Source organism: Xiphias gladius, chromosome 23, assembly GCF_016859285.1.
Source record: "Xiphias gladius isolate SHS-SW01 ecotype Sanya breed wild chromosome 23, ASM1685928v1, whole genome shotgun sequence".
Classification (NCBI taxonomy): domain Eukaryota; kingdom Metazoa; phylum Chordata; class Actinopteri; order Istiophoriformes; family Xiphiidae; genus Xiphias; species Xiphias gladius.
Window position 1 is genome coordinate 14,727,873 of NC_053422.1, and position 12,327 is coordinate 14,740,199.

At 40.4% G+C, this 12,327-nt stretch overlaps 2 protein-coding genes across 4 annotated transcripts; both read right to left on the reverse strand.

Annotated features, from left to right (window-relative positions):
- Window positions 1–2,939: 2,939 nt before the first annotated feature.
- On the reverse strand, window positions 2,940–6,323 carry ran (RAN, member RAS oncogene family). 2 transcript variants are annotated; one of them, XM_040119957.1, is made up of 7 exons: window positions 6,193–6,323; window positions 5,196–5,253; window positions 4,975–5,059; window positions 4,092–4,217; window positions 3,778–3,965; window positions 3,467–3,637; window positions 2,940–3,312 (listed from the first exon to the last, which is right to left on the reverse strand). In XM_040119957.1, exons 2-7 carry the CDS (start codon window positions 5,226–5,228, stop codon window positions 3,268–3,270), a joined length of 648 nt encoding a protein of 215 aa, XP_039975891.1. In that variant the 5' UTR covers window positions 5,229–5,253; window positions 6,193–6,323; the 3' UTR covers window positions 2,940–3,267. The 2 variants fall into 2 exon arrangements, with proteins under 2 accessions (XP_039975891.1, XP_039975892.1); XM_040119958.1 differs by having other exon boundaries at window positions 6,099–6,205.
- A 747-nt stretch (window positions 6,324–7,070) lies between these two features.
- ndufs8b (NADH:ubiquinone oxidoreductase core subunit S8b) lies at window positions 7,071–12,069 on the reverse strand. 2 transcript variants are annotated; one of them, XM_040119956.1, is made up of 7 exons: window positions 11,959–12,069; window positions 10,897–10,951; window positions 10,743–10,808; window positions 10,532–10,621; window positions 9,497–9,669; window positions 8,489–8,617; window positions 7,071–7,612 (listed from the first exon to the last, which is right to left on the reverse strand). In XM_040119956.1, the coding sequence occupies exons 2-7, from the start codon at window positions 10,949–10,951 to the stop codon at window positions 7,481–7,483; spliced, it is 645 nt and encodes a 214-aa protein (XP_039975890.1). In that variant the 5' UTR covers window positions 11,959–12,069; the 3' UTR covers window positions 7,071–7,480. The 2 variants fall into 2 exon arrangements, with proteins under 2 accessions (XP_039975890.1, XP_039975889.1); XM_040119955.1 differs by having other exon boundaries at window positions 10,882–10,951.
- Between the last annotated feature and the right edge of the window lie 258 nt (window positions 12,070–12,327).

Sequence of the window (12,327 nt, forward strand, 5' to 3'; positions counted from 1 at the left end):
TTTGTGTGTGCAGTGTGTGAAATCCACTGAAATCCAATCATTAAAGTTAATTTTAAATGTTCAAATTAAACCAAATTAATCTAAAATATTGAAAGTCTTTTTAATTTTTTCTGTGCTTCATTTTAAGGTGCTACACACAATCTCGAGATAAACAAGGTCCACTCAGTAATCTGCTTTCATTCCTATTACAGTCTTCCACAGCATATGGTGTTTGCCCAGGTGTCATGAAATTGTAAATGTTCAAATTCCCATTCCTGCGAGTATTTTAAGGATGAGATTGAAAGTCCATTTTTTGACCCTGGAAACAGCAGCTGACAAAATAATTTGACCACAACATCTGCTCAGTATCTGTTCTGGAGCTTTTGATTGTATCACGATTTTCCTCAGCTGGACAAATGAGGGCATGTGGATGATGAAAGCAGAGTTTTGAGCCGGTCCATTTAGATTTGTGTATGTGAAGCTCACACCAAATAATCATCAATTTAATTATGTAGGAAAACCTCAGTTTTTATCCCACAAACCACAAGGTACAGTATCAAATCAAATACATCAGTCTGCACATAGTAGCCATTATCTTCTCTTTATGTCTTAATTTCCGTGAGCGCACCAGAGGGGACATCTGTAATGCAAAAAAGTGGGCCTGTGTGGCCCTTTGAAAGGAAACAAAACAGGAGCAAAAGAAAACCTGAAGTTAAAATCTGAGGGTTCCCTCACAACCAATAAGATGAGCGTTGCCATGATAAACTAGACTTGTGACGGTGAAAGCATGAGCCCTGATGAGAACTTACAATTTAGGTGTTTTAAGAGACTGTGCAGAGTCAGCAATGTCAGAGAAATTCTAAATAAAAATACCCAAAGGTGTTGCATCTTTTCACTTATCATGCATTTACCTATTTTGTCTATGATGCTCACTTATTTGGCTAATTTATTTTGTCTGTAGGCTACTGAATGAATTAAATACGCCTTACTCCACAGGTAACACTTTCCACCTCAAGCTCAATATGAATTAAATGAATTATCTAAAAGATAAGGTATGCATCATGGTCAGGTAGAAAAGTCCTATTTCCGTCTTTATGATCTAACCTTACTGCAACACAAGGGGTTACCATACTAGCAGTGTTGAGGTGAAAGGCAGAGTAGTAAAAACAAGAGCAAATTAGTTCATCTCAGTCCCCAGTTTAAATAAACCACATCAACTAGGCCATGTTGCTATCATTTTAAACTCAGCCAATCACAAGCGGGCAGCCACGTGTTTGCATGCTGTTGGGCAAACCAGTTTATGATGCTAACAGTTCAGATAACGGAAATAATTAACAAATTCAGTTTACATTAAATGCCTGGATACTATAATAAGGTGCCATGGTGTGTCCACTGCTGTCGTTTCTTATTTTTACCTCCTAACCTGCAGCGTGGTCGTGGGGTTGATTCAAACCGGGTGATACTACACTGTTCAACGTAAATATCATGATGCGATGTAATATGATCTCGGTGTCACTGTTAGCTACTTATCAGAAATATCCCCTCCTCGCTGTTGGTACAGTAACGAAACGTTTTATCACAGCTTGTGACTGGCTGGGAACTAGTCGTTGGTGTCTCTTTCTGCAAAGCAGTTGACGAAGCAGTTGATTGGTTAAAGAAAAAAAATAGCCTAAAAAGTGTGGCGAACTGTGACCGGACTGCGTTGGGACCCGGCTCCGTGGCGGTGGAACGCACACGTCAGAGCGAATGTGCAGCGTGAAACTGTGACGTAACGCTGTGGGGAGCGTTCACTGTGCTCGGAGCGACAGAGCATGACTGACCCCTGGTGGCCAACATTCCGTTTTGAGCAGGTTACTACACAAGCCGCCACCATGCTTGGAAACAGCTTTGGAAATCTGTTGAGCTACTAAAGCTCTCTCATTGTTCCCTATTACATGGCCGGATTAACCAGTTAGGGGCCCCTATTGACTCCCCACCCCGAACGCCTGCCTGCCGCGTATTGTGCATGTACACTGTCCTCTCCAAGTTTCCATCAGTTCCAGTGGCACACAGCTACACAGGGCAGCCTCGTGGTAGGCCCACAGACCAAACCAGTATTCCTCTACTTGAGCCCAAGGTCTCGGTTGCTTTGTGATAACAGGCACCATGTGAGCATAGTTAAATGGTACAGATAAGGCAACGTTAGCTACTATCGGGTTACATGCCTTGGTTAATGTACTTAAACATGCAAAAATCCATCCAGAAATTGCAGTTTATTAAATTAACAAAAACCCACTGACATGCAGTGAACCTGGGGCATTTCAGGCCTAAGGAAGTCACCCAGTTTGTAATCACGCCTTGCTCCATTTCATCTGCTTTGATATTCTCTGAACGTAAACATATCCAACTTTTGTGTACCTGTTAAACATTCAGTTCACCCAAATTACAGAATCACGTTGTCCAAACAAATAGTTATGGTTTTATTTGCCCAACTTTCAAAATATCCACCTCAGCTGTAGAACAATGGAGGTGAATGCATTTTTGTGGTTAGGCCATATGTTGACATACACATTTGTGCCAAGAGAGTATACTGTGGTGTATCACTAATATCCAGTTGTTTGGCCATTGTTCAAAATCAATGAAGACTACTGTGTAGCAACAGGTCCTTATCTCAAAAGACAACTTGACAGGTCACACTATGCAAAGCACAGGTGTAAAATAATAAACTTAGAAAGATAAATTCCATTTGGTTTCCTCAGTTTCCTGGTACTGTACATGCTGGTTCAATGTTACACTGTCATGGCTTACCAGGACACTCAAACAGAACAGAGCCCTCAGTGTTATTAACAACACCTGTCTCTTTTGTGCCATGAGAAGTCAGAGTATCTTCCATGAAGAGGCCTACTGGTGCTCCTTTCAAATGACAAAGTGTCCCTTTGACTTCAGGGACACAACTGTCCAGGGAAATTAAAACAGACATGTTATATTGAGAATGTTTTTATTCAAAGTTTACTCCCCTTAGTGCTTCCAGTACACCGTACAACAGCATTATGTAAGCTGGGTAAGTGCAATGGAGGGTGCTCGACGATGAAGAGTAGCACGTTGCCATGCCAACGACAACACTAGGGTGGGGTGTCTTATACAGTGAAATTAGAACCACAACTTTTCCACCAAGTTTTCTTAGTTTTAAAACAAACAAAAAAAATTCAAAAATAAAAAATCTGAAAAGGGATTTTACAGTAAAGGGGGCCAGACTCCAACAACTTCCTGTCCACGGTTGGGAGGGAGAGGGAAAATTCAGGAAACAGGTTAGAGGTCATCTTCTTCATCTGGGAGTGCTGTTTGTGATGCAACCTGGAGAGCGTGAGACAAGACATTTCAGATTCTCAATGCAGCTTGGTGCCATGCTGGGTTTGTTTGTGTACGTAGCTCAGGCAAAGAACAATCTGGATTGGAATTTACAACATAGTCACCAAAATGGACATTGCGTCTGTACAGTCATACTCACTTGAAGCTCTTCCTCGTACTTGGCGGCAAGGGTTGGGTCCATTTGGACCTCTGGGGGAGCGAGGGCAGGCATTGCCACAAATTCCAGGTTGGGATCACCGATCAACTTCCTTGCTAGCCACAGGAAAGGCTTCTCAAAGTTGTAGTTACTCTTGGCAGAAATGTCGTAGTACTGGGGGCAGAGCAGTGTATGTCAGAAATGATCGCTCAGACAAAACAAAGACTCAAACCAATGCTTTCTATTAGTCACGCGTGAATGATGTATGCGCCAGGGTGGATGCATACTGATTACTTTGTGACCAAAGTTATTACCTGCAGGTTCTTCTTGCGGTGAAACACAATGCTCTTGGCTTTGACTTTCCTGTCTTTGATGTCCACCTTATTGCCACAAAGGACGATGGGAATGTTCTCACAGACACGGACCAGGTCACGATGCCAGTTAGGCACGTTCTTATAGGTGACTCGAGAGGTGACGTCAAACATGATGATAGCACACTGAGCTGTGGAGGTAACAAGACATTTTAACAAAACTTCCCAGTAGGGGTTTTACATTTAAAAATAAGTGATTGGACAGACTGTTCAAAGTTTATTAACCAGAACAGCATGTGAAGGATTGTGAAAAGCACCTTGAATGTAGTAGCCATCTCTCAGGCCTCCAAACTTCTCCTGACCAGCTGTGTCCCACACATTGTACTTGATTGCTCCTCTGTTGGTGTGGAACATCAGCGGGTGAACCTCTACTCCCAGAGTAGCTGGAATTACAGACAAAGAAAAGATGTATGAGAGCAAGTGATGTTGAAAATATGACCAAAAAAATTTAGGGGAAAAAAAAAGGAAAGGAAAGATTGACACAAATTGAGAGGATTGATATATCAAAAGAAACCATTAGGGATAAGTTCAATTCCTTTATAGGCACATATACAATAAAATAATCTGCAGAAATTACACTGCAGTGCCTTCTCTATATTGCCTTTCTGAAAGATTTCCTTTTCCAACAGTTGTTGCATGATATAGATTATTAGAACAGCAATGGAGTGCAACAAAAATACAAAACAGAGAATCAAACTTGGAAGCTGCAATTATAGCCCAACACATTGGCTTTTTTTTTTTCTTTAACAAAACAGAATCTCGATAAGCATTTGTTTTTTTATTCATTTGTGACCAAGATACATGCTAAGCAGGACGTTCTGGAATTGAAGTCAACTTGTCATTGCTCCCTGGTGGACAAACCCCGTAATGGCGACACTTTCTAAAATTCTGTACTAGAATTTGTTGTAACTCAGCTGACATACACCCTGATACTAATACATCTGAACCCAGGGGGCTCAGTGGGTGTCCACAGCTCAAGTTTTGGCCCAGCCCCCGCTAACAGGTTGAACAGTCCCTGCTGATCGATGCATAATCGTTTACTGCAAATGACTAAGCATCAGACGCGAGTAAGTGCTACCTCGAAGTCATTATCTGTAATTTACTAACGGGTTATTAATTTCACGACATGGAGGTACTCACCAACATATTTCTTCTCAAACTCTCCTGTAATGTGCCTCTTCACAAAAGTCGTTTTTCCGGTGCCTCCATCTCCCACCAACACCAGCTATAAGAAAGAGCACAGTTAGACTAGACTGGTTGGTACTGGTTCAGCACAGCTTGGGAAAATACCACAAATATTCTCTACACTTATGGAAGGGAAATAAACAGCACACAAGTGGTATCCTACAGCAAACACTTACCTTGAACACCGCCACCGGTACACACTGTGCCATTGAGTCCGCCGTGGTTGCGATTTATCTGAGTGAAACAAAACAAGGCGGGATGGTTAGCACGTTTTTCACCCTCTTGCCTGCTAACTCAGTCAGCCATCAGTAACGTAAAGCTAGCGGTATTAGCAACTACCTGATTGTCAGATTTAGAGAAGTGTACTATGAGGCAACAAAACACAGTTTGTTGCAGTTAGTTTTTCGACGCTTTGAACGGTTTACTTTACAGCCATCGGTTATACTCCACAGCCTGTTACCTAGCGATAACCAGTTCTAGCATTTTCTATCCAAGCTAACGTGACGAAACGTTAACATGTAACGTCACCGTGGTGATAACGTCTGAATATGTTAAAATCTAACAAATACGACTAAGGCTTCACAGTCAATTTGGATGAAAGCGCAACCAGCTCGCTTCTGAAACCGTAATTCAACCACAGCGGTTGCTAGCTGGCTAATAAGCTAACTAACGTTAGTTTGAGTGCGCCATACGAAGCGCGACCGCACTTTTTCTTGTTCGACTAGAAAAACCGTATTGGGAAACTATGTAGTGTTCCACGCTGCGGCCAATTTAAACAAGAGCCAAACTTCACACATCAAACTGACTCAAGGCACCCAAGTTTGGTTTTGTCACTAATAGTAAATACAGTTGATTGGGTAAATTATGCCGGTCTCGAGAACAAAGCAGTGGGATGAGGGAGAGCTGTGCTTGCTAACATCGTAGCCAGCGCAGCATGGAAGCCATTCTTTTCAACGTGCTAACGGCTAAGCTAGCTGCGAGTTAGCAGGGGGGGAGAGAAAAAAAAAATCAATGGCCTAGTCTGGCTAATCTCTCCTCACATGGCTACACTTACAACGCCACACTGACCCAAAGCATACCGTAAAGTTTGCCGTTGTTTTGACCGACTTTCCCGATAAACGCAAACTTAATATCTGGGATGGCCCGCAATGAGAGAAGAATATAGAGACTCACCGGTGATACTGCGAAGAGAGGAAAGAGTAAATGGCTGCGTTCGCGGGAGATTCGGCGTGGACTATGAGTCAGTTTCCGCCCTTATCATGTGATCACCACAGCGGCAAAAAACACGTTTGAGTTTTAGTGCAAACTCCGTGGTGTTCACAGAGCGTGATTCAGCATGTCTGCGAATCCCCCAAAAGACACGAGGTACTAAAAAAAATATACAGAAATGTAGCCCTCGTGCACCCAGTTCTACAGCTCGTAAAGAATCATTTTAAAACAGAGACGAAATGTTTTATACACGTCTCTTATCACAAACTAAAAGGGTGCAAAGGCAGTAAATCTTAACATATGAAGCTTAAAACGGTGAATAGTCAGATTTTTTTTCTTGAAAAATTATTCCAATGGTAAATCAATTATTTTAATTGCTGCCAGGGAAATTTCATGTGATCGACTAGTTCTAATTAATGCTGAATGTTGGTTAAACCATGACTGACATTACAAAAATAATTTCATTAAGTGAAAACTTATTATTAATATTTAATAAAATAATTAATAATTAATAAAATCTGATCATTTTTTGATTAATCGATTGTTATCTGTAATTATTCACCGAAACAAGCTAAACATGATCATTACAAATTCCCAGAGTCTAATGTTTTTAAACTGCTTGTTTTGTTCGACCTAAAATACAAAAAGTTACTTATCGTAATATAAAACAAAGAAAAACAGCAAGTCCTCACATATTGAAAGCTGGACCCAGATTGTTTCGTATTTTCGCTAGATAAATGTTTTAAATGATTAATTAAATAAGCAAAATTATTGGCAATCACTATTCCCTCAAATGATTAAATGTTTCAGCACCAGTTTTAATACAAGAGGCAAATAAACAATTAAAGTTTTAAAACATAATTTATTTTACTATCTTACATAGCATCAGCAACATTAACTAATGTGCTCTTTCAGAAATGTCCTACCTATTAAATCAGATAAACCATGTGTTTAAAGTGCAGCAGAAAATAGTCTATCACACACATGTGCATAGGTTACATAATATAAAATCAACATCATAAAGTTAAGTATCATCCATCTTTAAAACACAAGACATGAATTGTGCGTTTTTGTATTTTTAGTCAGTTCTGACAACAGAATCTGAGATTGCAATGCTTCACTGCTCATATGTAACTCGTTGGAATATCTGTAAAGCTACAAGTAATCTCTTTAGTGCACACAACGATGACAAGATACGTCATTTTCATGTGTGACATATCTTTGCGCTCAGTGTGCGGATACGACAGTCAGTCTATCTGTACAAGTAGTCTGCCTGTATGTTGGCTGCTATCTCAGCCTCCCAGCGGTCTCCATTGTTGAGGAGCTTCTCTTTGTTGTACAGCAGCTCCTCGTGCGTCTCTGTGGAGAACTCAAAGTTTGGACCCTGAGGGAGGAATTAACAAAAATAGAAATTAAAGGTCTGTAGGTCTAAATGCACACACTTGACACTAGGTTTCATCTTCTACAATAAGATTTTGACGGTGGGTTGAGTGTATGACACACTGTTTGATAACAATAAATAAATAACTTTCCATTTTGTGGAGGGTAGGAATGGACTTTGAGGTAAATAATCTGCATGATCATCCTACTGTATTTTCACAATTTCGGTCTAACTGTGCATATGCCATGCCTTTAGTTCTTCTGCAGAACAGTAAAAATACATGATGAACTTTGAGTGGTTCCTCAAAGAAAACAGTAGATGTAGTAGTTGAAAAGGTAATGCAAAATGCATGATTCAGTACATTTTAATGGTACAGTGATTAAACATTACATCTCATGATTCCAAGTTCCTCTGCTGGTTCAGGCTGCAGTATGCTTCGAAAAAATTAGGTTGTGTCGTACAATAACGTCTAAAGGCAAAAGCATTTGGAATGGCCACAATCGAAAGCAAGGTAAAAAGGGGAGGCATTCATTGTGTCACTTTTAGGGGGGGAAGTTTTACACAAGAGGTGATAGAAGTAGTTGTGTTAAAAATGAAAAAGAGAAAGTAAAACCCTGCCTACTTTCTCACCTCCACAAACCTGACCAATCACTACATACTGAGGCCCGAGAGTAAATAAATACTGTGCATGTAAACGTGAAACTGAAACTTATTTTGGTGGGAATATTTGCCAAAAAGTTCCCCTGGCACAAAACTTGAAGGAATTAGTTTCATTAAAAACGGATTTCAAGAGAAAAATAACATAAGTACGGTTTTACTCTGCCAGCAGCCACATTAGTTCAGCTCCATGAAGTCTATTCGGTCTAAGCTTTTTCTTACCTCCACAATGGCATCAACAGGACAGGCTTCCTGGCAGAAGCCACAGTAGATACACTTGGTCATATCAATGTCATAGCGTGTAGTTCTCCTGCTGCCATCAGCCCGAGTCTCAGCTTCAATGGTAATGGCCTGGGTTCAACACAGGGACAGACGTGAAGAGACAAAACCAGAGTTAGACAGGACAGGACAGGACAGGATTTCAGCAGGGAATTAGCCACAGCCTTAGCAGCAGGTGTTGCGAGATTAATTGAGTGCAGGATTGGGATGAATTGATGAATTTACTAGTCTGTAGAATTAAATCATAGCATTAACAGAATACAGGATGTACTAAAAGTATGGCATGAATAGGATTAGCAGCATGAATATTGCCAAACACCTTAGTAGATAAATAGTTTTTCTTGACTTTTGTGCAGAAAAGTTGACCTTGTTTTAGTGTTTGTGGGAGTGTGTGTCTGAGAAAGAGAGACAATTTGCTGTATGGACCACCAGATAAAAAAAAGTTATTGTAAAACTGTAATTTGGACTCCATACTGTATTGCTCAATGTAAAAACCAAGTCTGCATTATAGAAAGTAAAGACAAAAAGTGAGACAAAGACGAGGAAAGAGTCACAGGGATGCAGGATGAACAGCGTGGAAAATATATGTGAAGAAGGCTCACTGTTTTTGTTTTCTACCAATTTGCATGCAAGAAGTCCCTAAATATTTTAAAAGGAGATCAATTTAAGATGATTTTCCTCCTAGACTCGATGTCTTCAAGCATCCCACATTTGTGGTGTTTGCTGCTTCCAGAGGACAGTATTTTGAACGCTTAATAGTACAGAAGGTTTTGCGACAGTGAGGACAGCTCAGATCAGGCATCCACTTAGTACTACTTAAAAACAACAAGTTGTCTCTACACACTTTGTGACATCTGATCTCAAAAAGGGATAAAGTACATACTGTAAATAAACTTTACAGTAACAGGGCTCTCAGGCTAGAGCAGGAACTGAGTGTGTGTTTGTGTTCACCTGAGCAGGGCAGATGGCCTCACACAGCTTACAGGCAATGCAGCGCTCCTCTCCATTAGGGTAGCGGCGGAGGGCGTGTTCCCCACGGAAGCGGGGCGACAGTGGTCCCTTTTCAAATGGGTAGTTGATGGTGGCAGGTTCACGGAACAAGTAACTCATGGTCATCGCCAAACCTGGAGGGAGGTTTCGCCAGAGAATCAAAGAGAGTGATGACACACGTAAAGTACAATGCTGTATTGTATATTCTATATTTTCATCAATCCCTGCCCTGTCTGTGGCGCACAGCTCCGCGCCCCCTTTTGTTTGTACAGAGGACTTGAATCTTTGAAAACAGGTCATGAAAACATAGCCTCATTTTAATAAAAAGGCAGTGTCATTTCCTAAAACAGCTGGGCACTGTCGTTTCTAGCAAACTCGATAAAATAGTGCATTTGTTGGGGACTTTTAAATAGTGCAAATAGAGATTTAATGTGGATCTTTATTAAACCTTTACAAACTGTGGAGTGATTTTATTGATGACGGTTCATGTCTTCATTGCATTGGCTTAATGGTAATGTGTTGATTACTGTATCTTTACTCTCTTTACATCAAGGACTACAATAGACTTTAGATTTGATGTCCTCCCTCTCGCAAAGTCAAATAAACTAAACTAAAATTTAAACGACTATTTTCAGCCACAAATGAATACACATTTGGTGCCCTTCTGAGTATTTATAGCAAAAGGCTGGTGTATGTGGAGTGGGCTCAAACTACAGTGACTCTGCTCATCTTAATGAATGAACAAGTTACTCATTGCAGCCATTTGGCTCTTTTATGTGTTTTTAATAGTTTTTGGAGCTCTATGGCCCAGAGGAATACGTTTTATCGGGCTTTGACTACACAGACAACACTTAGTTAGTAGGATAAATTCATTGTTGGTTCACGTCTTTTCATGAGATTTGTTCACAATAATAAAAATTCAGAATATCACCAGGCTTATCCTTTAACCCTATACATGACATGGGCTATCTGCATACAAATCACAGCATGTGCAACCTCTAAAAAGTTCAGTCCAAAGGAGGGTTGTGGCAGCCCGGTCAGTGACGGACCTCAGGTCCGTTGGCAGCTCCTGAGCATTCACATACTCTGCAAGCAGAACAGAGGGAGACAAGAGTGTATGATTAGATCATTCCAAACAATGGCCGCATGTTTTCCCTCCATTGAGAATGCATTATATGAGCAGCTCTTGGTTTGCAGCAGTACTTACTATAGCCCTCTCTCTGCACGCTGAGACTAAATGGGCGCATGACACCAGGACCATATCCGAATGTGCCTGGAGATACATACAAATGTGATGTGACGATGCCTCATTTTGTGCGTACAGATATTAATTTTCTTAATCACACCTGCTTCAGGAGTACCTTGCTTCGAGTAGCAGTGGAGAAGACGCAGACTCAGTGCAGTAAAGGTGGACATCTGAGCAGAGAAGATAGTGAAAAGGCAAACTGAAATAGCTCAGACACAAAAGAGGAACTAAAATATAAACAGCAGATACGGAAACCCTCCATTGTTGCAACTCAGAAAAAGAGCTCTTCATTGAAAACAGAGAAGGGAGGGAGGGACGCATGGACTCTACCAGCTGACTGAGCACAACCATCCTGTAATCTTGCGCCCCAAATCCCTGCTATTACGTCGGAGGCTTGCCACAGTCAGGGCATTCCAGCAGAATGGGAAAATCGACAACAGATCCAGTTTGTACGCTTAGGGAGCTTTCACGGATTATTCCAAGATTTTTAGCAGCATGGCTAGACCAGCAATCACCGATTTTTTAAAATATTAATATTAAATTATATTTTTTTATTTATATTATATTTATTTTTAAAATATTAATAGAAAAGTGGTTTGAATTTGCTATTTTTATTGTGTCAAATACGGTTTGTTACCAAGTGAAACCGAAAACAAACCACAAAGTAGCACACATAGCTAATCCTAATTAGCTGCTTGGCTCTATTACTCTTAATATAATGATATACTGCCGACGATAACGGTTTTGCAGCAATTTTGGAATCGGCTTGAGTCCTTTCCTTTCCGGATAAGGTTCCACGGATTCTCGTTCCTACGGGCTGTATGACAGACCTGAACGCGTCATTGCAAATTAAATAACAGTTAGCAAAATGTGGCTTCTCGGTTAGCAACATTACCACAACGCTTTCATTAAAAAAAAAAAAAAGTTTATTTGGTTATTTAGTTTAACTTATTCAGATATAATACATGTTAGTCATACCAAACTGTATCTCCTGACTTGATAATGTACTACAAATAGGTCGTTCACCGACTTCACTGTCAGAGGAACTAGTTCATTTAGGGTAATTTAATAGAATACGAGTAACAGCTCGGTGAACTCAATATCGTTTCACAAAGCCTAAAAATAATCGTCGACAGCAACCAGTCACGTCTTTCTGATGATCTTCAACTAGACTTACCTCTGTCAAGTGTTTGGTGAGCAACAACAGACAGCGGTCCCTGAACTGCGCAGTTGTGTTTATGCTGCATTCAGGTGCTCTTCGTTAATGTCCAATTCTCAGCAAGGAAATAGCGAAACAGTGCCACTCGGGGACATTTTCCATTTTATTTAAATTACAATCGTGCTCATATAATTGCAGTATTTCTTACAGCAAGCAAAAGCATGAAAATTGTCCAGACAAGAGGAAGCACTGTAAAAGGACACAATCAGCGGAGCATATTTTATGTATATATTTATATATATATTTATATATATATAAATCTGATGTCATTTTGATGAATCTTGTTTGAGCAATATAGTATCACTTCCATGATAGCTGAAAAAAGAC

Coding starts and splice junctions, on each gene's coding strand:
- ran (XM_040119957.1), bottom strand. CDS start 5,228: ATGGCACAGTGTGTACCGGTGGCGGTGTTCAAG. Junction 3,966..4,091: donor AGATGGCTACTACATTCAAG/GTGCTTTTCACA, acceptor TTACCTCCACAG/CTCAGTGTGCTATCATCATG. Junction 3,638..3,777: donor ACCGCAAGAAGAACCTGCAG/GTAATAACTTTG, acceptor CTCTGCCCCCAG/TACTACGACATTTCTGCCAA.
- ndufs8b (XM_040119955.1), bottom strand. CDS start 10,951: ATGTCCACCTTTACTGCACTGAGTCTGCGTCTTCTCCACTGCTACTCG. Junction 10,809..10,881: donor GCAAGGTACTCCTGAAGCAG/GTGTGATTAAGA, acceptor ATGTATCTCCAG/GCACATTCGGATATGGTCCT. Junction 8,618..9,496: donor AGGCCATCTGCCCTGCTCAG/GTGAACACAAAC, acceptor TGTTGAACCCAG/GCCATTACCATTGAAGCTGA.